The 20,824-nt window shown below is 47.0% G+C and overlaps 1 protein-coding gene across 3 annotated transcripts in view; it reads left to right on the top strand.

Moving 5' to 3' along the window:
* COL18A1 (collagen type XVIII alpha 1 chain) overlaps positions 1-20,824 on the top strand; it is a 209,137-nt gene that overhangs the window by 162,376 nt on the left and 25,937 nt on the right. For all 3 annotated transcript variants that reach the window (XM_090045105.1, XM_090045104.1, XM_090045103.1), the window contains 16 exons: positions 140-287; positions 1,003-1,109; positions 2,197-2,223; positions 4,777-4,992; positions 5,331-5,357; positions 5,882-5,944; positions 6,116-6,211; positions 8,268-8,321; positions 8,534-8,683; positions 9,380-9,442; positions 10,534-10,578; positions 15,399-15,539; positions 16,439-16,510; positions 17,165-17,191; positions 18,131-18,175; positions 18,472-18,534. In XM_090045105.1, coding sequence (XP_089901231.1) covers positions 140-287; positions 1,003-1,109; positions 2,197-2,223; positions 4,777-4,992; positions 5,331-5,357; positions 5,882-5,944; positions 6,116-6,211; positions 8,268-8,321; positions 8,534-8,683; positions 9,380-9,442; positions 10,534-10,578; positions 15,399-15,539; positions 16,439-16,510; positions 17,165-17,191; positions 18,131-18,175; positions 18,472-18,534 — 1,344 coding nt within the window. The remainder of the gene's footprint in view (positions 1-139; positions 288-1,002; positions 1,110-2,196; positions 2,224-4,776; positions 4,993-5,330; positions 5,358-5,881; positions 5,945-6,115; positions 6,212-8,267; positions 8,322-8,533; positions 8,684-9,379; positions 9,443-10,533; positions 10,579-15,398; positions 15,540-16,438; positions 16,511-17,164; positions 17,192-18,130; positions 18,176-18,471; positions 18,535-20,824) is intronic.

The raw sequence follows: 20,824 nt of genomic DNA, 5'->3' as shown, positions 1-20,824 counted from the left end.
TAAGCAATGAGCCAGATGGCTGTTAATCCCCTGCATTGCTTGGCATTAGGGAGGACTGCTGAGAGCTGAATCATATCAGCAGAGTAGATAATTTTGTTCTCCCACACTCACTTAACTTCCACTCTTTTGTCTTGCTCAGGGGATCCCAACTGTCTCAGGACTCCCCAAACCTCCCCCTGTCACTTCTCCCCCCATTGCTGGCAGGCCGGTGGAGAAAGTCAGTGGGAGCTCTCAGCTGCAGACAGAGCACATCAAAGCGGAAGAAACACCGTCAGTATCTACAGGAGGTAAAACTAGACTCTGTCCATTTGGTCCCCCAGCTAGCAAAGAGATGAAGCAGAGGTGGCATCTGCAAACTTCCTGGGGTGTAGAGAAATTAGAAAGGTCACAAACTCGATCAGCTGCTTTGAGACCCAAGAGTAAGACTGTTTCTTCCTAGATAGGAATTCTCCCCAAGTATTGTCATGAGGGCTGCATAGCCTTTCGTACAGACTTCTGGCTACTGCCTGAGAGAACCTGATTAGTTCATGGATCATTGGCAAGTTTGTTAAATAGGGCAGTAGCTAGAGTTGCTAAAGTAGCTAACAGTCAAACACTATTGTTTGAATCAGTGAGCTACAACAGTTGCCACACTGAGTTCGCTAGTGGTAGGAGTAAAGGAACTCACAAGTTGTGGAATTTCTTCAGTTTGGGATTTTTTTAAAGCAGTTCTTTAGCTAGCAAAGATAGGACATTGAGAAGATCCATGAAGGAGCTTCATGTGTCCAGTGTTGTTCTGTTTTCACGTGCTTGGTGGTAGCAGCTAGTGTCTGCTTTGTAAATGGGGATCTTGGCTGCGATGGTACCAGAGTAGCCAGCCTTTGTCCTTGTTGTATCTTGTACAGGGCAGAGCACATTGCTTTATGACTGCCCTGCTCCCTGTATCCCCAGAGGCAGTGTGTCATTCCATTTAGCGCTCATCTGTCTCCCCAAGTATAATTATACCCACCTTTTGCTTTTCAGACACGGTTGGTCAAAAAGGTGAAAAGGGGGAGAAAGGAGAACGTGGTCCAAAAGGAGACTCCAGAACTGGTGGAGTTCCGTCCACAGGTGGTGGCAAAGGAGAAAAGGTCAGTGCGGCTGCATGGAACTTTTCTAGCAACTTCATCCAAGGGCATGTAGTTACAGTGCAAACTGTAGTGAACTAGCCCTCCTCAAACCCCAGGTTATGAATGCAGGCAGCAGTTCTGCTTCACTGCAGGAGGCTCAGTAGCTCTATCTCCCTCAGTACCTTGTCTAGCCTTGCCATCTGGGCACCACCCTCACAGACTCCTCACTGCAATTAGTGACGACCACAGCAGTGCACTTGGCTTTGTATGCTTGGTTTTGTGCAGTGCATGAGACCAGTGGGCCCATATGGATAGCAAAGTGGAATCAGCCAAGCCTGAATGACTTCAGGATCCAGACTTTGGTTGTGTAGCATGCCGTAGGAGGGAGGGAGAGAGGGATGAATGGCATTTAATTTTACTGTACACTGCTTCTTCCTAGAGCCACATGAGGGAACCCCTGATACGGTTCTACCAATGTTCATGTAGGGCGCATCCAGACAAGTGTTGACGTTGGGTTCCCTGAGGACAAGTAACAGTGGTGCACTTTGTGCTGCAGCTGCTTGTCTCTGGGGAATGCCTGTGCCACGTGCACTTCAGCATGCAGCAAGTTACCCCAGGGGGTGGTAGGGGAGGCTGGAGTCAGCACTGGGCTGGCCCCAGCAGCCTTAGCTGGGGTCCTGGAGGCCTTCCAGAGCTGCAGCCATGGTGATCCTGCTGGGCAGAGCCTGGCTGGCAGCCACAGTGTGGCTCCGAGTGGCCCAGCTCCCCTTTTCAGCAGCATGTGCTGCCTGAGTGGGCTCTGCTCTGTTTGTTTGTTTTTTTCCTGTGGGTATTTTTTGGACACCTGGATATCCAGCAGTGCACACATGGGCAGTGTGCCCTTGCAGCATGGAGAACACCGGACTGTGTGGTATGTGCATTGCAAACGTATTTGTGACACCACATACCGCACGGATGGACTCGTCTGGATGTGCCCGTAGAGTGGCTGCCACCCGTATCTGGTATCATGGAAAACACATCTGCACCTGCCTCACGGGTAGCTATCTGTTGGATTGTAAAACAGATAGTCCAGTCAGGTACCATAATCTTGTGCTTTTTGATTCTACAGGGAGAAAAAGGTGAACTTGGTGTTAAGGTGAGCACTGACTGTGGGGAAACGGGGGATGGTGGGCCAGGCATTGAGGTGGACACCATGTGGGTAGTGCCAGGATTGAGGTGGATGTTCTGGACATATGGGCCCAGGTTGAGACTTGGCATTGAGAGAGGCTGCAAATTATTTTGATATGAAGACTGTGGTAGTGGAGTTGGGTGTTAAGATGGGCCAAGTGGACTTGGGGTCAGTATTTAATAGGTGTTTTCAGGGAAAGTGCTGTTGAGTTGTGTGGGCAGGTTTACACATGACTGCTGATAATAGTTTCTTTGAATGTGTGCCCAGGCCATTAGCAATTGTGCTTTTCATGTGCCAACAAGAAGTGTTCGCTGGGATCATTATTATCTGAAGTGCAGTGACTGACAACCAGAGTGACTATTCTTTTTAAGAACATAAGACTAGGTCCCTGAGACATGTAGAAGGCTTAAAAGCCAGAGCTATGCTGTTTAAAGAGGGGCGCACAGGAACCCACTGCAGCTTAGTTGTACTCCTGGGAATATGGATGGCAGTCACACAACCACCTGGTCTTTGCTCAGTTCTCAACCCTCCTTTACTCCAGTGAGCTGCTGTGCTTAGCACAACTGCTTCCCAGAAACATGCCTCTTGAACAGGTTAGCTCAGTGTGAAAGTGTGATGTTGATATGAGCCAGGCTGGCAGGCAGTCAAGCATGAGTGACAGCTTCTAACAGTGGACTGTCACTGGTACAACCCAAGGTATGGCATCACAAATACATCTGTCCAGATAAAGAGCCTTGAAATAGCCTGTGTTTTCCAGGCTTGTCAGTAAGGTACTTTATGCAGTGTAGCTGTCTCCTGGTCACACTCCCCCGGTAGCCAGAGGCATGTCACCTTAGATATTGAGGTGGTAGTGGTTGTTGCTGATAGTGGTGCCCACTGTATGCCAGGCCCTTCCCAGACTCATAGATTTCATAGACATTAGGGCTGGAAGTAACCTTGGAAGATCATCGAGTCCAGCCTCCTGCCCCGGGGGCAGGAAGTCAGCTGGGGTCACAGGATCCCAGCAAGAAAAACATCCAGGTTTCTCTTGAAGGTGTTCAAAGTAGGTGCTTGAACCACCTCTGGTGGCAGGCCATTCCAGACCCTGGGGGGCTCGGACAGTAAAGAAATTCTTCCTTATGTCCAGCCTGAAACGGTCTTGCAGGAGTTTATAACCATTTGACCTTGTCATCCCTTGGGGCGCTCCGGTGAACAAACGTTCCCCCAGATCCTGGTGAAAACCCCTTATAAACTTATAGGTGACCATCAGGTCACCCCTGACCCTGTGCTTTTCCAGGCTGAAAAGTCCCGTGGCTCTCAGCCTGTCATTGTAAGGTCTGTTTTCCTGACCTCTGATCATGTGCGTGGCTCTTCTCTGGACTCTCTCAAGCTTCTCCACATTCTTTATGAATTGTGGAGCCCAAAACTGGACGTAGTACTCCAGCTGCGGCCTCACCAAGGCCGAGTACAAGGGGAGAATGATGTCCTGGGATTTGCTTAAGAAGCATCTATAGATGCAAGCCCACTTTACTGGCTGCAGCATCACATTGCAGGCTCATGTTCATATTGTGGTCAATCCTGACCCCCAAGTTGCGTAGCACTGCCAAGCCTAGAGACATGCTGCAGGTTTTTCTTCCCAAAGTGGAGAACCTTGAATTTTTTGGTGTTAAACACCATCAGGTTCTCGTCCGCCCATTTACTGAGGCTGTCAAGGTCAGCCTGGATTACCTCCCTGTCTTCGGGTGTAGGTGAGTATCTTCAATGAACTTGGCCAGTCCACTTTTGAGTCCAATGTCCACATCATTAATGAAGATGTTGAACAATACAGGTCCAAGGACAGAGCCTTGGGGGACCCCACTAGTCACAGGGCACCATGACTATTGATCTCCATCAGCTACCACCCTCTGGGTCTGACCACAGAGCCAATTCCCCAGCCAACAGGTTGTGGTAAACCCGAGGCCACAGTTGGCCAGTTTTGCCAAAAGGTGATCATGGGATACAAGATTGAAGGTGTTTTTGAAGTCGAGATATATGACATCAGTCTCTTCCCTCTTGTCCAGCTGATAGGTCACCTGGTCGTAAAAGGAGATGAGATTGGTCAAGCATGAAGGATGGTTACTGCTTGGGACTGTCCAAGGATAGGGAGACAAGTAGACAGGAGTTAGGGAAGGGAAGTCTTCTTCTTCAGTCTTTGCCTGGGGAAGGAGTTGGAGGGAGACATGAGGGAAGCTCATTTACTGTCACTGAGTTTCCCCTGGCTGAGCATGAAAAAGTGGAGGCTGCTGCTGAACTGTCCATGGCAGCGAGTGCACAAAGGGAGACATTTCACATCTTGACAAGCCCAGAAAACTCCCAGAAACAAGGTGTTTCTTCTCTACATGAGACCAATAGAGCAAAATAGGTGGGCACTTGCTGGCAGGACCCTGCTTCCAGTGCTTTTCAGGGCCCAATGAAGGAGTTTGGCTGGGCCCAGGCCTCTCAGACTATGTTCAGTGTCTGACCATGCTCTGGTGATTCATTCTTTCCCTCTTTTATCCCCAGGGAAGTGCAGGATTTGGGTATCCAGGCTCAAAGGGCCAGAAAGGCGAGCCAGGTGCTCCAGGGGATCCTGGTCCTCCTGGCCCTCCAGGGCCCTCTGGAACCATCTTGCAGCACCAGGATGGCTCTGTGGTGGAGCATGTCACTGGGCCTCCAGGAGCTGTGGGCCCCCCAGGGCTTCCTGGAAAAGATGGTCTCCCTGGCAAGGACGGCGAGCCTGTGAGTAAACCCTTCCTCCACCCAGTGAGGGGACCAGGGAGCAGCCAGGCCCTCCCCAGGGGTGTGGAGCAGCCAATACCCTCCAGCCACAGGAGGCTACAGCAGGGCAGGAAGATGTCCTGACTGGTACTGCTGAAATCCCAAAATCTGCAGTGGCAGTGGGAAGGTCATTGAGGGATGGTGAATGGGGAGGCTTTGGGCCTGCTGACTGGCACAGCCTGTGGGGGATTCCTGGGCAGGGGGCACAGTTGAGCTCTGTAGAAGCAGCAATATGTCTTTATTTGCAGCCTTTCCAGGCCTCTCTCTTATTTATTCTTTCCACTCTGTGTTGGCTCTAGGGGGATCCTGGTGAAGACGGCAAGCCTGTAAGTGTTACTACTTGTATCTACCATCCAAACCCATTGCACTTGTGTTAGGGCCTTGTTACACTGTAATTTTGGGAGCTCTTAACCTCTGGCTTGTCCTCATATTGGTACCTGAAACTGTTTTAAACACTCACTAGGCAGCTCAAAGTGATACCACTCCAGGGCAGGATTATCTCTGATCCATGTTACCCGGTTTGTGTTGCACTAAGGTGCAGCCACTCTAGGCTACACCTTAGTGTAAACACTCCACCCCCTATTTCTCCCTCTCTTACCTGATCAAGCGCACTGCCCCCCTGCCCTCCCCAGCACCCCATTCACTCCCCCTCCTGCTTATTTGTAACTGCCCATGCTGTCAGGGAAGGGTTAACCTGCCCACGCTGAGGTTGGAACTGGGCTTCCTGAGAAGTTTAGTTTGTTACTTCCAGCAATGCAAATCTTTTCCTTGCTTTATACAGTGTGTGCAGTGAAATGTAGTGGGTTTTTCTTTCAGGCTCTCTCTTCTATCATGTCATTTCCCTTTGCAGGGTGACACTGGGCCCCAGGGATTCCCAGGAACTCCAGGGGAGCCTGGCCTCAAGGGTGAGAAGGTGAGTGTCTGGCCTTGGGGTAAAGTGGCAGCAAGGGCTGGGCTCTCTGAGCTGACACGGTTTGGCCCCCAGCCGGCATGTTTTTGAAATGTGATTCTACTTTATGGGGCTCACATACAGTGGATAATAAATCTTCAGTTATATGCTCTATGATATCTTCTCTTTGCTTAGGGTGACCCAGGGGTCAGTGTGAGAGGATCCCCTGGACCGCCTGGCCCACCTGGCCCACCTGGGATACCAGGACTCTCATCTAAACAAGATAAGCTGGTACGTGTTGAGGGGATGGAAAGGCCTGGTGAGGGGGAGGTATGCTCTCACTTCTGGCTGACTGCTTTTGCCTGAGTGGGGTTCTGCTGTTTGACCTCAGTGTCAGGGACTTGTCTTCCTATGGTGCCACTAAAGGCACATATAGCTCAACTGTTCCCCTAGCCTGCAGTGTCCACATTACATGTCAGGTCCCTAAGAGTTAGTATGAGATCGCTAATAGCATGGTTCCACTTTTGCAGTTCCAAATTTGCTCAATTACAGATGAACTTTTGAGGAAAAAATAATCAAAACTATTAATTTTGCTTAAGTTAGACTAAATTTCATCCCTATTGATAATATGTTATATGCCCTGTCATGTTAGACTGACATGTCATATGTTATATATAACAGAACATTCATGATATGGCATACAAATAAGGTAATGTTATTTGTAATTTTTTTTCTATTTGTATTTTTATAATATCAGTTACAGTAGGAAATTACTGAATTTCTAATTAGAACAATTACAAATGTCCTGTTAGACTATCAGTTAGGTAAACCAAGTAGCAATTAGCTGAATGTTAATTAGCAAACCAAATTGCCAATTAGAATGCTAATTTCAAAATCAGTTTATAAAATAAAAATTGAAATGCAGAAATAAACTATAAAATATCATATGTTGAAATATACTATAAAAGCTGAAACATTTTGACTGTTATGTCATGTCACAGCATATTATACATCATTCCACTTGCTTTATGTCATGTAACAGTTGAATTGATTTGACTTTAACATTACATTATAAATGAAAGTATAAAATATAATGACACTATTAAGTTGGGAAAGTCAAAACAAGCTTTCAACATGGGTTAACTAAAGTGTCATTTGAATTTTTCCAAAAAGAAATGTTAAAATTCTATTTTGTGGGAAATTCTTAGATCTTGATTTGGAATGAAGAAAATTGAAATTGAACCCCCTACAGACGAGGTATTTGTGGGTGTCTCTAGATATGCTCTGGGGTGGTGGGGACACTTTGATTAGAGCCACTATAACTAAGCACCTGCAGCATCATATTCTGTATTCAGCATCCTGCACTTCAAAATGGTGGTGGGGGTGCTTGAACTAAAACTCATTCAATGAGCTTTAGTTCAAGTGCCCCCACCACCATTTTGAAGTGCAGGGATGCTGAAGAGATGTGATGCAGAGGCTGCTAGAGCATGCTAATTGAATCTACTCCGACGTGTGTTATTAGCGGAGCAAATGTCTGGTATGCAGCATATAGGTGCCCTGTAGGACCAGACAACTCTAGTCGCAGGACTCTCAATGATGTCACCATTAGCACCTTAGCTGTGGGTGAAATGATTTCAGGGTACAGATCTGCTCAGCATCCATGCACTTCTTTTTCAGGTCCTATTTAGACTTTGCTTGCAGGGGAAACACAAGACAGTGCCTCTGCCCCAGGGTGACTTATCCTCTGCTGTCATTGTTTAGACCTTGCCACTTTTTGCCGCTCTTGTGAATAGGGAAGGGATCTAAATCACTTCCCTTTCCCAGAGGTTCTCTTTGCTAGTTGACCAGTCTGGTGAAATAGTCCGTGCTAAGTCCTTCAGTGCCTTCACAGCTGGATTGTCTTGGAGAAGAGGACCTGGATGGTCTATGCAGCAGATACCTACATCCAAGCCTCATTTGATCACAAAAACAAGGGAATTATAACAAAGTTAATAAATGCATCAAACATCAGTGGAATATAATCTGGGCTCCATTAGGACTGTATGACACAGCAGGTAAATCCCAGAGTGACTGGTCTAAACAGCACTGTCATGGTTGGTCAAAAGCCTCCTACACAGGAGAGCCAATATCCTCATCCTGATAGACAGCCCCATGACATGGGAGTTATAGTAGTCTGGAAGAGCCAGCCAGAGCTTATGGTGTTCACAGTTATAAACCCTTCTTAAGTACTATAGGAGATCAGGGCCAGGAGATGCTGCTGATCTGAGTCAAACCTTAGTCTGTGGCATAAATGCTGTGCATCCCCACCTGACTGTAATCTTGTCCTCTCTGTGTGCTTCTATTCCAGACATTCATTGACATGGAAGGGTCTGGGTTTGCAGGTGATCTGGAAAGTTTGCGGGTGAGTGTGCAGGCCCAGGGAAGTGGGATGATCCAGTTGCATTTCCAAGGCTTTGTTTTGTTCAATCCTCAAGTGTTTAGTGTGGGTAATGTTTAATAAGACTTGCTCAGAGCAGTCCTGTGTGACTGACCCACCCATCTTCCAGAGAGAACCTAGGAAGTGTGCAAGATCTGATTGTGCCCCCTACACATTATTTTTGTCCTCTCTCTCAGGGACCCCGAGGCCCACCAGGTCCCCCAGGACCTCCTGGTGTGCCTGGCCTGCCAGGAGAACCAGGAAGATTTGGGATGAACCACACAGCGATTCCAGGTCCCCCTGGCCTACCAGGCAAAGATGGAAGCCCCGGACTGCAAGGACCACCTGTAAGTGTGTGGAGGACAAGGCATGGTGGGTCAATGAAGGAATGGGGAAGATTGTGATCTGACCACTTAATCCAGAGCCATTCCTGGCACTTCTCCATGTTAAGTGTATTTTGAAGCCTGATTTTATGCAGTTCCCCAGCCATTTCCATTGTGATGACATGGCCAGGACAGGACTCTACAATGATGGCAGCATTTGGGTTGCTTGATGCCTCATGCTGGTGACTTCCTAGAGGGACAAGAGAATGGGGTCATTGTTTTTCTTTGCAATTCTGTATGAACTGACCCCTTTCCTGGATCTGATAGCAGTCACCCATGGCACAGTTTGTGCTGCATTTGATGGTGTGCGTAGCTGAGGTTATCACAGGATTACAGCTAGGGAACTTGCTGGTGGAGGTTTCTGAGGAAATGCATCTTCTCGAGGAATTGCTAATCAATCCCTTTGCTTATATGTGTCTGACAGGGAGTGTAATGTACAATAATGACTGTCACTGAAAACTAAAAGGAGTCTCCATGGGCTCTATATGAATACCATAGTCTTTAATGCACAATGTAATAGTCTTGATGGTGCTGAGGGTGGGCATATGGGACAGTTTCTCACAGGTAAAGGGTGTGGGGTTATTGCAATTGACAGAGCTGATAATAGCCAGTTCTTAAACCTCTCTTCAAACTGAGGTTCTCTCTTTTTAACCTTTCCAGGGTCCTCCAGGTCCTCCAGGAAGAGACGGGTTACCTGGCCAGCCAGGATTCAGAGGAGAGAAGGCATGTGTCCCCTCTCTGCATGGTGCTTGGTAGAACTGGGACATCCTTACAGTAACATGTTACTGAGAGAGAAGCAGAGCTCCACAGACCAACTAGCACTGTCTGTCCTGACCTGGAGTCAGAGACGCCTTTTTAGTACAATAGTAGAAGTCTGTTGTACATAATAAATGAATATAGGCTTAACTGGCCAGTGCAGTGGAAAGCATGATGGAACAGTCTCTGTGGGCCTTGTTACACCATAATTTTGGATGGCTTCTAGAACTCTTAACCCCTAAATTGTCTGCACATTAACACCTTAAAGTGGTTTTAAGCACTCATTATGCAACTCAGTATTATGTCACTCCAGGGCACTACCCAGCTCCTGTTCCATTAACATGTAACCACTCCCCACAGATGTGCTGCCCAAGTTGAAGTCCTCCAGTGTCCCAGGATATCTTGCACCCCTACCCCTACAGCAGGGAGAGAAGTCTGTTCTGGCTCCCCAGTCCTCTAGTGGCAATTTACAGTTACAGCTCCTAGTCCTGTCCCTGCTCACCAGGCCTCTAGTGGCAAGTCACAGCTATCCCAGTGGGGGACAGTCAGAAGGTTTTTAGACTAAGGGTGTGACTGTTCCAAACTCTAAGCTAACACTAACACCAGTCAGCATCTGTGCGGCTCACAGTGTAAGGTGCAACAAGGCCCTATGGGTGCTTACAGGCCAAGTGCAGCTGTGCTGTATGTGATGTAGGTTCCATATTAAAAGCAAGCTGGTGGCAAAAAGCAGTGTGTTGTAACTAGAGGTGCACCGATACATTGGTCTGATATTGGATCGGTACAAATATAAAGAAAATTGTCTATATTAGAAATCGGCCTGATGTGGCCGATAATTAGGCCAATAAATGGCCCACGCATGCGTGCAGCCATAGTGCAGTACGTAGGCAGTGAGGAACACAACCGGCAGTGTGGAGAGCTGCATGCAGCTGTGATAAGTCTGTTGTGGAGGAAGGAGGGGAGGGCAGATCAAGGCCCCTCTCACAAATAAGACATCAGACAATGTCTGTTTCTACCCTATCTGTGTGAAGTTTCACTCCTCTTTCTCTCCTTTTTCCTAGGGTGATTCCGGTGATTTAGGCCTTCCTGGAGCTCCTGGACCCAAGGTACAGTACCATGCTCATGGGGTTTTCTAGTTCTGTGACTGTGCAGCAGTTTCCCCTTGTAGCACTGACTCTTTTCTGGGAAACAAGGAAACTGTTCTGGAATTAGCACCCACATTTCAGTTGAATTATGTCTGCCTTCATTTAAATTCCATTGTATCCATGTAAGACTGCAGCTTCTCATCCAAATATTTGATCACTGTGGCTTAAAAGGAAAGCCCACTGGAGTCATCTTGAAGAGCTCTGAAGTGTACCCAAGAGCACGGAAGGCGCTGGGGCAAAGTGGCATTTTTTGCAGTGTGTGGCTTGTATGTGTTTCTAGGGGTGTGTTGGGCAGTGGCAATAGAGCAGTTTTCTGAGTTCTGACCCCTGCTTTTCTACTGAACTGATTTTGTGACCTTGCTCAAGGAACATTCTGTGTCTGCACTTTCCCACCTGTAAAATGGAGATGTTGAATATTTATTTAACTGTTGGTCAAGAGCCTTCAAATCAATGGCTACAGCTGGTATGCAGGCTTGCTGTAAAAGCTAGTGTTCAATAACAGTTAGTGTGACAGAGCCAGGAAAGAATAATCTGCCTTCTGCACCATCATTTTATTGAAATAATCCCAGCCCTGCCCATGTGTTTGTGTGGGCAGTACTGAAGGTGAGAGTGTCTCTGCATAAACCTGTCCCACATGTATTTGTAGTTAGGGCAAGACACAATTTGGCTGTCTGAGCTTGCAGTATGACCAGTGGAAATACCATATTTACCTAAATCCAAAACGACTTTGAATTTATGACAGCTGTCTCATAATTAGATTCTATACATGGAAAAGTATATTTTGTATCATCATAAATTCATCTGCCCCACTGCTGTGGCAAAGAAAGCAGCAGCAAGGGGGAAAACAGCAGTGGGGAGGCAGTCACCCTGTCCCTCCCTCCCCCAACCCCGCTGGCCCTCAATACCACTTGCCCTCCCTGCAGCTGGGTCCCCCAGGTGTCTGCCCCCTCTGCCACTTCCCACTCCCTTCCCCCCAGTTCCTACTGGCCCAGCCACTTGCTCCCTTCTGCTTCTCCTTACCCCGTGCAGTGGCTCTGGCTTCAACTCCAGCCCTAGGTACAGAGCAAATGCTGGCTTTGGCCATGGCCAGGAAGCAGTGGCAGCTCCAACCCTGACCTGGGGCCGGGCCCAAGCCAGAGTCAGAGTAGCTCCACCACCCCATACCATATAGTCTCTCTGTGGTCTCGCTCAGGCTCCTTTCCCCCTGCAGCATGTCATCTCTCCTGAACTCACCCCCTGCACTGTGTGAGTTTCCCCACACTTGCCTTTCCCATTGCAGCTCGGTCTCCCCTGGGTTGGAGCTGGAGGTACACCTGGAGCCGCTTGCCCCAGTCCATACTAGCATCCAAGTTGAGGTTTCTTTTTCTCCATGTTTAATAGGAAAAAAATCTTGTCTTGGGTATGAGTAAATACGGTAGCTCAATTTAATGAATGCCTTTGGCACATATGATGCAGAGTCACTGAAGTGGGAAAAGGCCATGATCCTGCCAGCTCATTTGAGTGTAACTTTGCCCACTCCTTATGAGAAGGAAACCACAACTATGCCTAAACTTTCACAATGTTTTGACCTAAATCTGTAATACCACAATATCCTTTTTAAAGTTATTCTTCTGATTTTTCTGCTTTAAAATGACATGCGACCTTAAAACTAGTTGCGCAATACAAACCTCCTTATTGTGCATACCAGTTTGCTTCCTGGTTTCCTTGTCATGCTATGGGATCTCTATTTAATTTGCTATTACACTTTCTTGATATAATTATTTTATTTTGCTCAGAAAGCTGCCAAAGCACTCGAAGAAAACAAAGCAAATTTTTCATACCCAACAGAGATTATACTTGGGTGTTTTTTTGCTGGAAGCACTGCACAGAATAAATAGGATTCAAAACAGTTAAAATTAAGTAAAGTCAAAGTTTTGAGGCTATAGAACTGGCAGAAATATGTTTAAATAGTAGACAAGACCCCACACTAAAAATGGAAACCCAGAACCTAAATCCAGGGGTTGATCTACCTGGGAAGAGATATGTTGATCAACTGACTTATAACAACTGTCATTTTTGCAACAATGCTCCAGCTGACTTGCAATCCCCAACAGTATGTGAGTTCCAGATGAAAAGGATTGAATTGTGACATTAGACAGCCCCTTACTTAGGGAGAGTGCTCCCTCAGCCTCCAGATTGCCCACTCTGGTTCTCATTCCCTGCATATTGTTGTTGTAATATTTTATTGTGCGACTCCCATTCTTCCTGTCGTGCTCTCCACATTTCACCTATAGCAGATGTAATCTTCTGTTATGCTATTACTCCCATTATCTCTCGTAGTAGAAGGCCTAGAGAGAGTGAGTGAGAGAGACCAACCAAACCAAATCTCTTGTGCATTGGCACAAAGTCCAAACTCCAGCAATTTAGCAAAGGACTGAGGTGTCTGCTCAAATCCATTCCAGTTCAGTAGCAGGCTGTACATATTCATGCTTTGCTGGAGTTGGCACCTACTACTTGGCTGAACTGAGGGCTACATTCTAAGGTGTCCTGTTTACTACAGGAGATGTGGCATTGTGCATGACAACAGTGAGACCAGTGTGTTGCTCCTGTCACAGTCAAACTCTTTTCTAAGGGTCTCAGGGGAATTTCACTGGTGTGGAGGGTGAATTTTGTTGGGAGTGGGGAATGGACTCAAGGAAGCAATGTCAATATTGTATTGTGGAGGTGGCTCTTGTTTAGATACAGCATTATAACTGAAAGGTGAATGCTGCACCCTGTGCAGATTGCACAGATCTCTCAAAATTTAAAAAGAGCAACAAAACAAGTTGTAGATTTTTACCAGGGCATTGAGTTATCTGCCTGACTGGAGCAAGGCAGTTCATCTCAGTGACAGAATGTCACTGGAACTTCAGGAATTACACAGTATAACTTGTGTTTGACCAAGGGCATTCTCACCACGGAGTGTCAAATTCCTGGGTCCCCTTCTGTTGAGAGGCCTTTTCCAACCAGGCAAGATGTGCATCTATTAAGCTACACTGAGATCCGAAGGCCAGATCTTCACCTTGTGTAAACTAGATCAGGATCTGCAAGTCAGTGGAGCCAGTTTACACCATCTGTGAAAGAACCTCGCCTCTAGATATTACTTCTAGTGCAGAATCTGGTATTGATATAACAGAAGATACTAATGCAAAAATCCCAACAAGCCCATTTCCCATCTAATGCCAGCTTTGGAACAGCCTGGGGCTTTCGCATTTAGTCTGTCACCCACACTCATTGTTTCATGATCTGCTCATCACTCTTCTCTCTGTCTCCACTCACTTTTCTCCCATCTAACCAGAGCAAACTGCCTCCTATCCCTTCCTACCTGTTAGAGCTTCTTTCTTACTACTCCACATCCCCACCCATGGGAGAGGCAAGGTTTGAGGTAATGGCACCGTGCATGCATGCAGATGGCATGACTTGGATAGATACCTGCATTTGTCATTCACTTTTTCAAAATAAGATAATCCAGTGGTGAGAAAAGGTGTGTTTCTGCATGTCCTAGAATCATAGAAAATGAGGGGTTAAAAAGGACCTCAGGAGGTCATCTAGTCCAGGCTCCTGCTGGCAACACAGGAACTGAAACTATTCTCAAACAAAAGGCAAAGCAGGAAATATTAAAGGCTATCCCCTCATCTGGGTGAACGTCGTAGTTCTTTTTATTGTGGTTTACAGTACTTATAAAAACATGCAGTGCAAACAGAAAAGCATTTACACTGCTGGCCTTTTAATTGCTACTGCCAGAGTGGCTCATAACGTGTGTACATGTGCATATAATATAGTTAACAATTACTGCTGAATATTGCTCCTTCTGCATGTAGTTTAATTCTATATTGTTCTGCTCCTGTGTAATGCTTAACTTTCTGAGAGACAGATATCAATCAGTCTGTTACAAAGTAAAACTGATTACAGTCTCCATTTCCATGCTGTCTCCCAGATCAGGTTTAAAAGTATGCAGTCGGCAAGGATGACACTCTGAATCCCCCCGCCCGTAGCATGAGAATGAAGCTGGCAGCTCTCAGTGTTTCAGTCTGAGCTCTTGTTGGATGGCTAGAATTCTTCTAGTACACAGTGGAAAAATTCTAGATTTTAAATAAATAAATATTTCATATTTAACTTGAAAAAATTGATGCTGGGCTTTCCTTGTACCCTGTATATAGTTGGAGAGAGGCATGTTGGCTTCCCAGCTCTGCAGACCTTTGAACAGCATTGCTGAAAGAAAACTGTGGTTGGTGGTCTCAGACTGGCCCCTAGTGGACATTTTCCATACTGCAAAAGCACTGGCTGATGATGAGAAATACCATTGTCAGGCTCTGCTGGGAAAAGGACATGGAAGTGCAGGGCAGGGCCTGGGTGCACAGCCAGAACTGTCTGGGCACAAGGCCTTACCCTCTCTCTACTGGGATCTAACTTCAGCTATGAGTTCCTCACCTCGCTGAAAAGCACTGAAGGTGCATGCTTTTCTCTGCATTATAACACAGTCTAATAGAGCAGACAGTCCTGTGACCTGCTCTGAGACATGGCCAACTGACGAAGTTTTGTGGGTCTGTGCAACTGTGAACTCTCATTTTACTTACCTGGCTTGCTCAGCCTTGGCTTATGCTTTTGGTTTCTGCTGGGGGAGAGGAAGTCCTCTCTCCTTGGCTCAGAAGCTTATTAGAACCCATTGCCTTGGTCAGACAGATGTAGAAGCCCTTTAAAGAGTAGGAGCTCCCCTGATTGCATGACTGTATCACATCTCTACTTTATTTTCTCCCATGCAGGGCAGTAAAGGAGAAACTGGGCCACAAGGATCCCCAGGGGAAACAGGGTTGGCTGGCCTTCCTGGACCTATTGGACCCCGAGGACAGCCAGGTCTCCCTGGTCCTCCTGGACCTCCAGGGCCAGGCTATGAAGCTGGTTTTGTAAGTACCAGTGATGGTAATCGTTGCGTGCCTGCTGGTGTGGCTGTGCCTGCGAGGGCTTAAAGAGGCAGGGCTGGAAGAGACCTCCAGAGGTCATCTAGTCCAACCCCCTGCCTGAGACAGGATCATCCCTACCCAAACAGTCCTGTACAAATCCATAATCATAACCTCTTAGTTAAACTACAGTCAACCCTAAACAACAGAAGACATAACAGCGTAACCTGCCACAGGTAAAGCAAGAGAACTAAGCCAGGCAATATCCTGCTTCTGTAAAAGGTTGTTAACATACACTCAAGAGGTCCCAGGTAGAGCGCCCCTTGTTATAGAAGAAGATAAAAACACCTGTGCTCCATACCAATTGGACCAGGGGGTAAAATTCCTTCCTGACCCCAGATATGGTGATCGGTCTGACCCTGCATGGAAAAACCTTCTTTGGGCTAAGTCTTGGGTGCTGTAAAGGCCACCTCTCCCAAGCCGTGATCCTACAACAGGGTGCATTTGTACTGATAGGTCTCTGCAGCTGTGAGGCTCAGGTGGACCATTTCGGTGTGGGGTCCCCCTGCCCATATTCATTGGGCCTTTCCAGGTATTTCCTAAATTGCAGGTCCCAGAGATGAGTTGGGTGGAAAAGGGTCTTCTCTTTGGCTGTTGAGGAAGCTAACTTACATGGGTAGCCTACACTGACTGCCAGACTCTGGGAATCCTGAAGAGCTGGAGCAGTGTCGCAGGTGTTTTGTTAAAAAGAAGAGGGTGCAGGTACCTGCTAGGCACCAGACTCTCTCCTCTGTGCTGTAGCTCCCTGTTTATACTACACACCTGCTTGGTATGTGCCTGGTATGACTTCTGCGTCAGGAGCCTTGGTCCTATGCTTAAATTTCAGCCAGATTTTCTTGCCCTAGGGTGATATGGAAGGCTCAGGCATGCCAATTGTTTCCAGTGTTCCTGGGCCACGTGGACCTGAAGGGCCACAGGTAAAACTCATCTCAGTCTTTTAATAAGCCCTTTTACCCCTTCCTGAGGATTTGCCTACCCTGCCCACTAAAATAGGCACTCTACAGAGTCCTAAGCAAGGGATTTAACTCCCCAAGCCCCAGGCTTCATGCTTTGCTGCCTAAAGTTACAAAGCATGTGACAGGACTCAGCTTTGCAAAAGCCTTGCCTCAGCCTTCACTACCCCACGTGTGCCAGAAAACCCATACCTGAATGGGGTCCCAAATAACAGTACTGTCATACAACTGGAACAGTTCCCATTCACAGTCTTAGCTGTTACGGCTATGCATTGCTGTTGAAGAGAAAAAAAGAAAGTGCCCCAACGTGACTCCTTAGACTTCACAGTTATCCCCGAAAGGACAGTGCTAGGGTGGCCTGTCCTGCCCTGTCACATGGCAGGTTAGGGGCATTTTCAGAGCAGGGAAGGACAAGTCCTGAAAAGAACATTCTTTCATTTGGAGCAGAAGATGTCTTTAGATCTCTGTTACTGTGCAGTCAAATTAACAACAAATCTTAATGTGCTTCTTGGTGAAAGAGACTTTCCGGGGAGCTGGGAGGATAAACTTTCCTTTGGCTCCTGATGTTTGGAAGAATTCACCTGTTGCCATGTTTTATTTGTTCCCCTTTTTATGTAGGGGCCACCGGGACTCCCTGGACTCAAGGTCAGGATACATTTTGAATCTGTTCCTCTGCAATGATAGGACTTACGTGGTTTCATCCACAGCAGACCATTAGTGAGATGTTTTCTCTGCTAAGAGCTGCTACCCCAGTAGCTAAGCCTGACCCCTGTTTCTTAGCATGGTCACTAGGAATCTTTCCTTTGTAGCCTTTTAACATCCATCCTGGTGTATGTTATGGAAGAGGATAATCTCTTCTATAATATGTGTTAAGCAACAGATATTGGAGTGTGCCAAGAGTAATTTATGTCTGTGGACAGAGTAGCAAGATCTGGTTAGAATATTATGCTGCTGTCTTAATACAAAGTTATTCCAGCAAGTCTGTGTATGGCCCATTCCTATACAGCTTTGATCCCTGCACTTCAGAGGGCTACCATTGTCCAGCTGGTGTTCACTGATGGACAGTGTGCAAATGCAGACACTTGGGGAAAAATCCTGAACCACTGAAGTGATAGGAATTTTAGCACTGATAAGCAGAGTAAGGATTTCAGTCCTGGACTTTTCTGTAATACTCATTAGTGCTCTGCCTCTGCTGGGAATTCATTCTCCTGAATCAGTGCCTGCCACATTGCCTTCTTGCTGAGGAGTGGTGGAAGTTTGTTTGAGCATACCACTCAAACCCCAAGACCAAGGGGTTGTTTCCCAAGGCACAAAGAAAGGGTGACTAGGGCTCTGACTCCTGCAGGAAGTCTTTGGGAGTCAGGCAAAGGGTATCAAACTGCCTTCTGAGCTTTGGAAATCTTTGCCTTAGTAGCAAGTGTCGTGCTGGCAATGTTGTGACTTGGACAGATACTGATAATAGTTTTCAACCCTTTGGTCCCCTCACACAGCTTGTAAGAGACATCTCATTTGTTGGTGCATGCAAACTGTGCCACAGACAGAATGGCTGCTTCTCTCATTTGCTTACTTTTCTTTACCTTTTAGGGAGACGTTGGCAGTTCAGGTCAGCCTGGTGTACCAGGACAAAAGGTAGGACCCCTTCATACAGCTTCAGAAAATCTTAAGACCTCTGCCACTGCTCTTCTGAGTGTTAGCTTTGGAGGGGCTGTGGGCCCACTCCTGCTTCTACCCATTTCCATGAGTGGCTTTCTGATGGCACTGTTGGGAGGTGGGCGAGGCCCCATATCATTGAAACTTTGGAACTCTTGGAATAATGCCTTGTTGTACTACTCCGTATAAACTGACGTGGAGCGAGATCTTTCAGGCCAAAGGTTAAATTGCAGTATGATATGATTGTCCTCCCTCTCTCTCTCTATTTATTACAGGGAGATCCTGGTACTCCAGGGACAAATGGTCAGCCTGGATTGGAGGGCTTCCCAGGACCTCAGGTGAGTGCAGGAATTACCATCAGTGATGGTTTGTAGTGGTCAGCCAGGAACAAGTGGGAAAGGCCACTCTAAAAAGTCCGTCTTGTTTGGAAAGAGGTACTCTCCACTTAGATTATTTACCTGCAGGTCATTCCAAATGGTTGTGCTGTCTGTCACAGATATTTTTAAGCTGAGTAGTCTGAGTTGGTTTCAGTTATGGAGTCACGGAGTTGAAATTCCGCATGCAGATGTCTCTGCTGCTTTTCTGCAGGTGCTAGTCTCCCCACCTATGTGGTTACCTACCAGCCACACTGGACTCTCTTTTCATCAGCTGGGTAGCCATCTTGCGCTGCTGATTTTCCTCTCCCACTTGGTGACTGTCCCTTTCCAGACAGTGCTGGGAACCTCCAGCTAAGCGTGTGCTGGTTCCCACGTGCTGGGGTAGCAGCCAGTTAAATGAGGCCTGTGTTCATGGAGTCACTTGGAATAACAGTGCCTTCAGCCGGACGGATTGATTTAAATCAAGACTATTTGAACCAGTTATTTAAATAATGATTTCAGTTACCAAGTGAAAAGTCTCAATTTAAATAGTCACTTTTGTTGTACTTCAGCTAGTTTCTTTAAAAAAGTACATTGTTATTCATTGCTATAACTATCAGAACAAGTAGACTTACAACTCAGTAGAGTGGTTTCAATTGACTTAGTACATTTCTTTACCCATCGATGAGATTACAGTGTACTGTAGGTGTACAGGTTGTAGCCATAATGGTCTACAGGCAAAAGGAGCCAGAACTCGTGGCAGAGGTGATATCTTTTATTAGATCAACTAGATATTTACAAAAAAAAAAAAGACTTTTTAAAAAAATATCTAGGTGGTCTAATAAAAGATATCACCTCTGCCACGAGTTCTGACAGTACACTTCAGGGATGTGAAAGGTTAAATGATTAATTATTTAATTAGTAAGTGCTGTGATAACTGCTTAATATACTGCTCATCTTTTAGCTTGTGGCAAGTGTGGTCTGGCAGGGAAGGGAAGCCATGGGGTGCCCTAGCAGGTATCAGAAGGCAGCAGGGCAGATGGGAGAGAGAAGGAGGAGAAGGGGAGGAGGCAGAGGGACTAATACCCATAGCCTAAGAGGAAAACAGCAGGCAGCCTAATGAGTCATCAGTTAAGCTTAGCTGCTCCTTCACAAGTGCTCCCTCCCAGCAGTGCTTCATATTGGCTGTGTTATCTGGCTGGGTGTGCCTCCTTCCCCTGCCCCCACCAGTCAAAGAGCCCCAGGAGCCATAGCAGCTCCCAGCAGCATTTGTGTCCCATCTAGTGTGCTACTACCAGTTAATCATAGAAAGTTAGGGTTGGAAGGGACCTCATTGTTTAAATCATGTGATTAGAGGAGGTTAAATGAATATTTTAAAATGATATTTACATCCTGAATACATTTATTTAATTATATAGTTCAGCAGTCAGCAATCTTCATCAGATGCTACTAAATAAATAAATAAAAATACCCAATTCAAAATGGATTGTTTTGAATGACTGATTTTTATCAACCCTGGTCCTTAGAGCAAAGGTGGTTGGCACAGCCTCTTCCCTTGGAGTGTCTTCAGCCATTCACATCCCTTTTAGACAGTGCCATACCAACTAAGTTTGGTGCCTGGTGCAAAGTCCTCAGTGGCAGCCCGCCCTCACCCTGCACACAGAGGTGGTGGCCCCTCTCTACCCCATGCTTGCCCAGGAGTGCACACAGCGGTGCAGCCACCCTTCTCCTGTGTCCGCGCCCCCACAAACGAGTCACTCATGGTTCTGTCCTGCGCCCTGCCCTGTCTGGGCAGCGCCTGCTGGTGTCCCTTCGCTTTGACACCCAGGGTGGTTGCCCTGCTCACCCCCACCCCCCCTTGCTATGGCACTGCTTTTAGACCAGCAAGCTGAGCTCTTTTTATGCCATGTTCCTTCCCAGCAGGCTTTCACAGACCCGTGATCTCCTGTTGCAGCTGACCCCAAGAACTGCAGTACCCAACCTCCCCCAGTCCTGGGGAGGAGGGGAGTACTGGGCTATCTTGCACCTTGGAAATCCACTCCTGGGCCCTGAGCATGGCATCATCCCAGACCATAGAATTGCTGTCCAAGGCCACTTCCCTTCCCCTAACCTTTTGGTAACCTTTGAAGCAGGGCAGTGCTTTCTCCACCAGCCTCCCTTACTAGCCTAACACCCAAGTGAGTGCTTGGCATTCAGGCCTCAAACATCCAGTCTTGGAGTGCACAGTGCTTGTACACTTCCTGTTGATCCCTCTCCTGCTCCAGGCAGCCTG

This window comes from Crocodylus siamensis, chromosome 4, assembly GCF_052110815.1.
Source record: "Crocodylus siamensis isolate JL-2025a chromosome 4, ASM5211081v1, whole genome shotgun sequence".
Lineage (NCBI taxonomy): Eukaryota > Metazoa > Chordata > Crocodylia > Crocodylidae > Crocodylus > Crocodylus siamensis.
This window is presented reverse-complemented; position numbering and strand designations above follow the sequence as displayed.